Source organism: Mus pahari, chromosome 10 (assembly GCF_900095145.1).
Source record: "Mus pahari chromosome 10, PAHARI_EIJ_v1.1, whole genome shotgun sequence".
NCBI lineage: Eukaryota > Metazoa > Chordata > Mammalia > Rodentia > Muridae > Mus > Mus pahari.
The window spans coordinates 96074639-96086224 of record NC_034599.1 but is presented as its reverse complement, the minus strand read 5'-3'; the positions used below and the strand labels follow the sequence as shown (position 1 = coordinate 96086224).

General features: G+C 42.8%; 1 protein-coding gene across 2 annotated transcripts in view; it reads right to left on the bottom strand.

Moving 5' to 3' along the window:
• Ryk (receptor like tyrosine kinase) overlaps positions 1-11586 on the bottom strand; it is a 73886-nt gene that overhangs the window by 45380 nt on the left and 16920 nt on the right. For both annotated transcript variants that reach the window (XM_021206154.2, XM_021206153.2), the window contains exon 2: positions 1056-1177. In XM_021206154.2, the coding sequence (XP_021061813.1) occupies positions 1056-1177 (122 nt within the window). The remainder of the gene's footprint in view (positions 1-1055; positions 1178-11586) is intronic.

Here is an 11586-nt window from a genome sequence, read left to right as displayed (position 1 = left end):
GAGAGGAGAGGAGAGGAGAGGAGAGGAGAGGAGGGGAGGAGGAATCTACCAGATAATTAGAGCTATACCAGTCCCTTCAGTGTTCCCCCTGCAGGCATATATATTCATAGATGACCCTTCCAAGCTAGCTTCCACCAAGACAGGTTCTCCATTGCCAACAACCTGAGGCTGAAGCACATGGACAAGGCAACAAAACTTCACATTGGCACAAACTGAAACAACATCAGTGTCTAGTGAAACCTTAGTGATAAAGATGCTGAGGGTACCTGATGAACTCTGAGTGCTGTGAGTTAGAACACCAAACTTCCTGGTTTTGATAACTGTGCTTGGATTGTGTAGCTAACACCAGTGTCCTTAGAGAATGCAGGCTGACATTTAGGAGAGAGGGGACATGATGCTCTCAATGCACTTTGGAACAGCTCAAGGGTTCAAAGGCAGGCAGGGAGGGGAGTAAATGGTACAAACAGTATTATCTGGCGAGTCTGGGAAACAAGCATGTGAGGTTCCTTGGCAGTCAGAGGGGAAGAATTCACCAATACATAACCGGCAAGAAGTTGATAAGCGCCCCCCCCCCCCCGCCGACTTCAGTATCTATGGTTATTGGGGGGGGGGCTCAGAATGGTGCACGTGGGAAGCTGCATGTGTGGTACCTTGCTTCCAATGTGAATGGGAAGCATGTTCAAGTCACCAAGTGTGTCTGGAAGAGCCAGCTCAGCCATGCTCCTCCCCATCCACCCACACCCATCCTCCAGCCTCATATGGCTTCTCTGTAACAGCAGGGTCACCATCAGATCCAACTCTCCTCCTGGGTATGGATCTCCCCGTAAAGCCTCAAAGAACCCAGCCCTGTGTGATGCGCTGGTCACCCACCTGGCAGCCAGCTAAATCTAAAGTTTCAGAGGAGCAGGCTCAAGACTGTATCTGTTAGCTCTACACTGAAAGGCCCAATGCTCTATACCACCACCGACCTCTGTGGAGAGGAAGGCCCACCCTCGGAGCAGCCCTTGCCTCTGCAGACTGGGCGACCTGTCATGTGGTCAGCCGGCAGCTCTTACCTTGGACTTTGCATGCCAAGTGAAGTGCAGGAAGTTTGTCTCACTGGGCACTAGCAGGTTAAAGGACAGAGCATAGTGACTGATGAGGTCGTTTCTCACATAGTAAAGCTCTGCATCAAGACCTAGGGGGGGAAAAAAGGAAACGTAGTTAACCATCCAAATGTCTTCAGTGTCACAGATCCTTGCAGAGGGCAGAGAGCATGCGCTGATGCACAAGTGTACGATGCAGTGAAGCTGCAGCATGTGTGGCCTGTGAGCAGCCTTGTGAAACAGGATGCTACAGCATCACAGCTCACAGAGAAACTGGCACTCTAAATCTAGCTTGAGACAGCCATGCCAGGACCACCTGAAGCCACTCTGCCTTCTGGATTCGGTGCCTCTCCAAAGAGCACCAAGGAAGAACCATAACTCCTTCTCGATTGCTGGCCCCCACTTAGATTCAAAAGGGAGGGAGACTACCTGCACTGGCGTTCCCGAAGGCTGTGAGCTACATGTGGGTCTGTGTTCTTAACTGCGAAGCTATCTATCCAGGCTCTGAAGAAACCCTTTAAGCACTACCTTCAGTGGAAAATCAACCTACTGTGAAAAAGATATAATAATATTAATTTTTAAAAAAAGGAAAAGAAAACAACAGTAATAAGAAAGCTAATGACTGATGCTACCACATCAGTGACTTTGAGCCCTGGGCACTGTGGACAAAAGGGAGATGGAGGTATTATCAGCAAGTGTTAGAGACAGGCAAAAAAAGCCAAAGAATTGAAAAAACAGTGGCCTGTTAACTCCCTTTAAACATAGTTACTGTTAAAGTTTAGTCCAGATGTCCCTAGTGCTCAGACAGGACAAACGGAAACTTAAATGGCACATTCACTGAGCAAGCACTGCAGGTCTGTATCTGAGGGGTGGCATGAAGGAGGTCACCTGGATACCTCAGACCCCTCAGCACACCGAGAGAGACCAACAGCACTGCCACAGACAGCTTATCTGTCAAAGCTCCTTCATTTCTGACCCAGATATGATAAGTCAAAGACGAGATCTGAGTAGCACTGTTTTATGCATCCTGCACGGGGTGCCAGATACAATATGGGCGAGCTGGAAGCCTGTGCAGAAGGCTCTGCCTGCTGAAGGCAGAAAATGCTAAGGAACATAAGGTGGGGGGCTGGTGTTGTTAGAGAAAGATGTAGAGGAGACAGGAAGATAGAGAGATTGAATGGAAAAGGAAAATGAATTCAAAGAAAACAGTAATCACAATAATAGTTTAAAATTCATTTAAGGGGCTGGAGAGATGGCTTGGCGGTTAAGGGCCTGAGTTTGATTCCCAGCACCCACATGGAACCTCACAACAATCCATTACAGTACCAGAGATTAAATGCCCTCTCTGGCCTCTTCAGGCACTGCACACATGCAGGCAAAACACTTATACACGTAAAAATAATAGATAAACCTTTTACAAAAATTCACTCAAGCCTGAGATATGCTAGTCTAGAGAGATTGATAAAAACAGGGCTAAAACAAAGTTCAGAAATATGTCAAATAACAAAAAGAAAAAGACACATGAGGCAGAATGACAACACACAAATATGGCTCAAGGAGAAATGACTCATTAGGTAATAAAACTTACAACTGAGATCCTCTATACACAAAAGATACAGCACTGTAACAAGCAAAGCTTCATATACAGAAAGCAAAACAGTCACAGACTAACAGCCCCCATACCCAAAGGGTAGACGCATGGACAATCACAAACCACGGAAAGCATGAAAGAGGGGAAGCACAGCATAACCAAGTAACCGCTAAGAAGTCAGTAATTCACCACATTAGTAGAAAAGGAAAAACAATAAAGGCGGGTGTGGTGAATCACACCAGTAACTCCAGCACAGGGAAAGTGCTGCAAGTTCAGGGGTTCAAAGTCATCCTCAGCTATTTAACAAGTTTGAGGCCAACCTGGGCAAACATGAGACCCTGTTTCAAAACAAAACACTGACGGCATATCAGACTGAAAATCTATACTGACAAAAAAATGACAACAAATAGTTAATGGACAGATACTTTGTCTGATAAAGGGCATTTGCAAAGCCATACAGCTAACATGCTCTACAGTGAATTTTTACATTCTTATTTCTAAAATCATTAACAAGGTAAGGATGTCCCTACTCCTACTCAATTTCACACTTATAATAGTAATACATTATAGCTGTAGAACACTGTGGAACTGTTAAACACACTGAAAATCAAGGAGTGGAAAGACTATGCTAGATAAGTGCTTTTAGTAGAGAGCTTATGGGGAAAGACCAGCTGCCCCTTTAAATGCTGGTTAGCCTTCTTCCAAGAAACTGTATGTTTTAGATAGGGCTGTGCAGAGAAACCACAAGGAATGGGCCTGAAGAGGCCCAGGCCTCTTCTCAAGACCTAAGTAAACTTTGCTCTCAACCACATTCTATGAGTAGAAGGGAGATTGGTGCGCTTCATAGTAAGATACACACGGGGCCATGAAAATGTGAAGAGGTGCTAAAACACATCATTAATCTTCAGACAGACAAAGGTTAGAAGTACAATGAAAACCACTAGCACCCAAGAGAATAACTACAATTGATGCTGGCAAGTCAGCTTGGAACATCCCTGCCAGGGTGAAAAACCGCTCAACTGCTTTGAAAAGCTAACAGTTGCTTATAAATTAAACACACACCTACTCTATGGCCAGCAATTCCACTTGAGGTAATTCTGCAAAGGAAATGAAAACACTGTATCCACAAAACACTTGTGCAGATGTTCACAGGCCTTTTACTACTAATAGTCAGAAGTGGAAACAACATAAATGGTCTTCAGCAGACACTGAACTTGATACCAATTGTTTACATTCAACAATGGAATACTACTCTACAATCAAAACCAGATGCTGTAACAAGGATGGACTTTTCAGAGTGAAAGAAACGTGACACATGAGAATATCAAACTATTAGACTTTATTTAGATAAAACTCTAGAACATACAGCACTAATTGGGATAAAACTCTGAACTGTGCCCATCTAAAAAGAAGGATGGGAGACGGGAGTACAGGGGACTTCTTGCAAAGATGGTGATGTTCAATATCTTGATTTGAGTCTAGGTCATAAAGCCGTATATAAAGGATTTGTTTTCTTTTTAACTGGGGGCAGAAGGCTGTGTACACACATGAGTGCAAGTGCTTGCAGAACCCAGGAGAGGGTACTGGATCCCCTGGAGCTAGAGTTCCAGGCAGTTGTTAGCCTCCTGATACGGATGCTGAGAACTGAACTTGGGTCCTCTCCAAGGGTTGTATGTGTTCTTAACAACTGAGCTACCTCCCCAGCCTCGAGGTAGGCATGTGTACGCAAGCCCTCTCAGCTCCATTTCAAGAATATTTAAGGTGAGCACATGCACAAGGGTTCTATCCCCAGAGGAGCACTGTCTGGCCTGTGCATGTGTCCTGGCAGATCAAGCTGCACTCCCCCTGTACCGCTCTCAGGCCAACCCCACGGCTCACAACCACAAGGCCTGCAATTTCCATCCTCTTACACTTTAATAGCTTTACTCTGCTCTCAGGGAGCCTCAGCCACAATAAGTGGTTTGACTAGGCGACCCACCTTACCTCAGAAGGTACCAATTATGCTATTGTTAGTGTTCTCTGGTCTGAAATAGTAGAAGTCTTGAATGGTCTGCCTTGAACCTTCTTTTCACCATAATCCTGTTATTTTTAGTGAATAAGCACTTTTGAAAGTTTTCTTAGGAGTGGATTTGATATTATAACAGAAATGCTTATGTTCTTTAAATATAACTCTGAATGCTGGGCAGGGAGCGGCAGCAATTTGTGACTCTAAACTTGTGTGTAACACAAATTCCTAGCAAGACAGCAGTGGTTAATAAACAACAGTCATGCCAGGCAGTGGTGGTATATGCCTTTAATCCCAATACTCAGGAGGCAGAGAGGCAGGTGGGTCTCTGTGAGTTCATGGCCAGCCAGGTCTACAGACGGAGTTTCAGAACAGCCAGGGCTATACAGTGAAACCCTTTCTCAAAAACAAACAAACAACAGTCACATCCATGCAATGTGCCAGAAACTCATGCTTTAAATGCCCAGTCCCAGCTTGTGTCTTGATTTTGAAGATGTGGAAGAAGCTTTCAGGGAGCAGATCCTTCCTGTCAGAAGGAAGTCACTAAGAGCAGGTCTCTGAAGACTGTACTGGCTGCAGCCAGCCTTTTCTGCTTCCTGTCTGTTGCCATGTGAACAGGCTGCTGCCTGCACTCCTGCTGTCCTGATGGACTGGACCCTCTGCAACGGAACAAAACAAACCAAGTCTATCCTTCCTCAGCTTGCTTCCATCAGGCTTTTTGGTCCCAGCAACACAAAAATAACTCTGATGACAAAAGAAGGAAAGAGGAAGGGAGGGAGGGAAGGAGGAAAGGAGAGAAGGAGGGAGAAGGGAGGGAGGGGGAAGGGAGGGAAGGAGGAGGGAGGGAGGGAAGGAGGAGGGAGGGAGGGAAGGAGGAGGGAGGGAGGGAAGGAGAAGAAGGAAGGACTGAACTATAAAACCTTGAAAAGAGCTATGACACTATAAGCAGGGCTTCTACAAATAGAATGTGGTGAACCAGTTTTGTCCAGACCTTAACACTAAGTGAAAGCAGGCAAGATGTAAACTATATGCAGCAAAATTTAAAAACTACCTGGCACCTCAAAGTATTCAATAAATATCCAAGAAATTAAACTCATCATGGATATGAATATATGAATGTGCATATTATATATGTTCCATTTTTAAAAAAGAAAGTGAATACCAGAATATACTAAGTAGTGTGGTGGTTTGAATAGGCTTGACCCCCATAGACTCACATGTTTGAATGCCTGGCCCAGGAGGAATGGCATGATTAGGAGGTGTGGCCTTGTTAGAGGAAGTGTTTCACTGTGGGGGTGGGCTTTGAGGTCATTTATCTGTGCAAGCTCTGCCCGGTCCCCTTCTGCTGCCTGTGGATCAAGATGTCAAACTCTTGGCTCCTTCTCCAGCCCCATGTGTGCCTGACACTGCCATGCTTCCCAACATGGTGATAATGGACTGAACCTCTGAAATGGTTAGCCAGCCCCAATTGTTTTTCTTTGAGTTGCCTTGGTCATGATGTCTCTTCTCAGCAATAAAACCCTAAGACAGAAGTGAGTAGTAGATTAATTATACTTGATTTCTATGTACCCTGTATTCTTTTCTTTCTCCTAAAGTTTTCTATGAAGGGTGGCATGGTGGCACATGCCTTGAACCCCAGCATTTAGAAGGCAGAGGTAGAGGCAGAGGCAGGTAGATCCTACATAGTGAGTTCCAAACCAGGCCGTCCAAGACAATACACTAAGACTTCATCCAACAACAACAACAACAACAACAACAACAACAACAACGTTTACATACTCAACAACAACAAAGTTTACATACTCTATGAAGTATAAGTAGAAAAAAAATTAAAGGTTTTAAAAAGCATTTAAATATGCATACAGCATTTTGAAAGCCACTAAAACCAAATCCAATTACTTCCTATGGTAGTTTAAATGAGAATGGCCCTTATTGGCTCATTAGAATGTTTGGTCCATAGTTGATGGAGCTGTTTAGTAAGGGTTGGAAGGTATGGCCTTGTTAGAGGAGGTGTGTCACTGGCTTTGAGGTAACTAGTTCTTGATGGGCCTTGTGGGTGTGGGAGATGTAAGCTCTCAGCTACTGCTCCAATGTCCACTTGCCTGCCGCTTGCTCCCTGCCATGATGATCATGGACTCATCCTCTGAAACTTAAGCAAGTCCTCAATTAAATGCTTTCTTTTCTAAGTTGCCTTGGTCAAATATCTCCTCACAACAACAAAGCAACTAAGACACTTTGTATTAAAAATCCATTAAAGTTTATAAGAGCTAGGAAAAAAGGCTGCACATGCTCACCCACCCCAATTATTTTTCAATTAAAAAATTACTGTGAAGATGTCATCTTTGGTATATTGAAGTTGACACTAGTAATGACAAATCATTAATAACTAAAAGTCCTTCCTCCACCATCCCTTAAATTACCAAGATGTAGCAAAAGGTAAAATCTGGTAAAGTACTAAAACAAAAGACCAAAGTTTAGGAAGAATCTCCACCTACAGCCTTGACAGAGGACTGATGGGAAGACACATGTCAGACTGGCTGTGTTCACTAGCTGTGGAGACTGGCCTTGTTCGCTAGCTGTGGAGACTGGCCTTGTTCACTAGCTGTGGAGACTGGCCGTGTTCACTAACTGTGGAGACTGGCCGTGTTCACTAGCTGTGGAGACTGGCCTTGTTCACTAGCTGTGGAGACTGGCTGTGTTCACTAGCTGTAGAGACTGGCCTTGTTTACTAGCTGTGGAGACTGGCATGGAAAACTCTAGGATGCTGGAACAAAGCAAGGGTTTTCCAGGGAAGAAAAGGCCAGCAAGAAAGTCCATTTCCAGACAAATTCTGATCCTATGCAAAGAAAGCATATTCTCAGAGGCCTCAGAAAACAGCCAATTACATATTCATACCCCAGTAAGTAACTCTAAATCATACCAAGAAAGAATAAAATTTTTGTTTTTAACAGGGAACAAAGAATCCTTTATACCAAGGAGAAACTTATGATAATAAAATAACTGTCAATCTTTGCTGATTAAATCAAAGCATAAAGTGTTTCAGAGGCTAGAGAGAAGGCTTGGTGGTTAAGTCAACTGGCTGCTCTTGCAGAGGACCCAGATTTGATTCCCAGCATCCACAACTGTCTGTAACTACTGTTCAAGGTGATCTGATGCCCTCTCTGGTCTTTATAGGCACCACACTCACATGAAGCACATATACATGCAGACAATCATACACATCAATCAAAATAAATAAGATAATTTTTAATGTAAAGCATTTCTGAACACAGAAATATAAAGAATGTCAATTAGGGTGTAAAATTAGGATACAGAGAATAGAAGACATGGATATCCATAGTTAGTACAGTCATAAGTAAGGCACACATCAGGATGACAGATACACTATAGACCCTGTCCCCTCTCAAATCACTCACCCAACAGTTATAAAGCTATCAACAACCAGGTTGGTCACACCCTAGTAACGGGCAGCTGAGTTCAAGGCATCTCAGTTACTTACTGAGTTTTCAGTTAGACTGGACTACATAAAATAGTGTTCTCAAACAAAAACAAAACACTGGGCTAATAAGATAGCCTTGTAGATAAAGGGACTTGCTAGACAAGCATTGTTCAGCTAAATCTAATGCTCAAATCCCAGAGTGGAAGAAGAGACCCCTAAAGGTTGTCCTCTGACCGCCACGTGTCTACTAACCACATTCCTCCCCATATACATAAATAAAAATATTCCTTATTTTAAAAGTTATGGGTTCTAAGGAAATGCGAAACCAACTTTTTAAGGCAGAAAATGTCCAGGCCAAAATCTGGTCAGCAGTAGGTGAGAAGAAGGCACCGAGACAGGAAACACATGTAGGTTACACAGTACAATCTGCCTGCTTTCTTCACCTTTTATAAGAAAAACAAGAATGCAAAAATAGGCTAAGAAGACTGTTTACCAAAAGTTGATAATGTTTAATGTTTTTCTTCTTCTTTATGATATGAACATATATTTTCCAAATGATCAATAAAGTCTATGTTTTACATTGACATCCATGAAATAAAATTAAGGAAATCAAAAAAATTTTAACAATTTTATCTTGATTTTTTTTTTGACAAACACTATAGATTTACAAGGAGTATCATATTTTACATTTCTGGATTTAATCTTTCTCTTTCACTCAAAGTGAAAATCAGGCAAGTGAAGACAGTAAACCCTGCTGCCCCTTCCAACTACCCCAACTGTCAACGCGTCAACTGCAACCACTGCGGTCACATGCACACTGAGCTCAGGGACAGGGGCTGGCAGGGGCTATGATGATGGGGAATGGTGGGCAAACTTCGACCAGGTTAAATGGACACTGAGGAGTGGTGCTGAGGAAAAGAACACATTCCACAACGCAGCAATGAGCCAGTCTCACAGCAAGCCAGAGCAGAGGAATGTTAGAAAGTCAGGGACCAGGAAAGGGAGTGGGGGGGAAGGCTGAATGACACCAAGGGTTAATTACCCCAGCAGGTGTCTTGAGAAAAGTCTCCTGGAAACTGGGACCATCATGGTCCAAAGAGGAAACTGGGACCATCATGGTCCAAAGAGGAAACTGGGACCATCATGGTCCAAAGAGGAACAGCTAAAAGAAAATCAGAGCAGGTTCTGATGTTTGGGGGGATAGAAGAAGGTAAATAAAGAAATTTTGATCTAGAGAATAAAGTCTTTGGAAATCACTTTTTGGGATCTTTTTTCCCAATACTAGTGGGTATAAGGTTATATACGGTAAAGACCATACAACAAAAGAGAGCAGGGTTCTGCATCACCATCCTGGGGCAAAACACTAGGTGGAAAGATAGAATGCTTAAGAGTCAGTTCCTCAAAGAACAATTCCAAAAGGAAATTAAGAAACCAATTCCATTCATAGCTGCATCCCAAAGGATAAAATACTAAGGAAGCAATGTAACCAAAGAAATGAAAGTCTAAGTTAAAAAACACAAAGTACTAAAACAACTAAATAAACAGAAAAGCATCACATGCTTACGGATGGGAAGACAGCAGGGTTAGTCAAATGGCAATATAACCCAAATGTACAATGTCAGTGCAGTCTCTACCAAAATTCCACCCTGCCTTTTACACAGAAAGAGAAAGGTAGATACTCAAATGGATATGAAACTGCAAAGTTGCTCCAAATAGCCAAAACAATCTTTTAAAAGCACATAAAAGAAGATTCGCATTTCAGTTTCAAAACTCACTACAAAGCTACGCAAATCAAGACAGTGCAGTAGTGGCACACATACCTCGGAGGTAACCACCACTCTCTAATTGGACTTAAGACCTGCTTAACAAGAGGGAAATCACGCCTGGTCCTGGAAATGCAACCAACTACCCACAACTAGTAAAGTCATGAATCTTGGAGGAAAACCTACGCCTTCTACTTTACTAAACCGGCACAATCCCTAACCACATTCTAAATATTTTCCCCACACCCACAGATAAGTCCTCACCCCTCATCAAGGAAACTTCTCTGTTTTACAATGAAACGAGACCATTATAGAAAACCACAACCAAGCAAAATGCAGAGTTATGGCGCCCAATTCCACTAGATACATCTACAGCATAACTCTATGGCTAAGGGATCGTGGAAGAGGAAAAGAAAAGATTCTAAGAATCAGAGGAACAGGAAGTTTGCTGTGAGAATGTCATAAACAACAGCCATAAAGTCTCACCAACACCACTGCTTAAACAGGAACTGAACAAGAACAACAACAGACATCAAACTTAATGGCTGAGGGAAAGCTCATGAGGCCTGGAAACATACAGATAAGTAACGTTACACAGTCGGAGCAGGTTGTATTTATGTATTTAAGATATTAAAAAAAAAAATAGAGACCAAGAGACCATAAATTTGAACAAGAAATGAGGGATATATGGGAATGTTGAGGGGAAGAGAGAAATGATATGATTATAATCTCAGAAAATTAAGAAAAGTATGATTCTAACATAATGGCAGCTGTGTAAACTAACAGAACAGAATTGAAGCCAGAAATAAAGTTATAAAATTCTGAAGACTTGCCAGGCAGTGGGCAGTAGTAGTTAGCGCACAACTTTAATCCCAGAACTCCAGAGGCAAAGGCAGGCAGGTTTCTGTGAGTTTGAGCCCAACTCTGGTCTTACAGAGTGAGTTCCAGGATAGTCAAGACTACACAGAGAAACTGTCTTAAAACCACCTCCAACCCCCACCCCCAAAACTGAAGACTCAAGTTTTGATAAGGTTACCAAAATCACCATCAACAAACAATGGCAGGACAATGGATATTCTATAAGAAGAATGCAACTGGGTCCCTACCTCACTCCACAGACAAAGATTAGTTTAAAATAGATGTCCCAAACATAAGACTTAAAACCATAAAACTCACCGGGTAGTAGTGGCGCACGCCTTTAGTCCCAGCACTTGAGAGGCAGAGACAGGATTTCTGAGTTTAAAGCCATCCTGGTCTACAGAGTGAGTTCCAGGACAGCCAGGGCTATACAGAGAAACCCTGTCTCGAAAAACAAAAACAAACAAACAAAAACCCATAAAACTCTTGGAAAAATATTAAAGATATATCTTCATAACCTTGGTAGTGAGTTCTTACAATAGGCTAGCAAAAGCACAAGCAAGGGATGAAAAAGGAAGATAAATCAGCCAGGCGGTGGTGGCACATGCCCTTAGTCCCAGTTCTATGGAGGCAGAGGAAGGTGGATCTCTGAGTTCAAGGCCAGCATGGTCTACAGAACCAGTTCCAAGACAACCACAGATACATAAAGAAACCCTGTCTCAAACAAAACAAAACAAAACAAAGAAAGAAAGAAGGAAAGAGTAGATAACCAAAATTCATATTTTAAAAAGTTTTAATTTGCCGGGCAATGGTGGCGCACGCCTTTAATCCTAGCACTCGGGGGG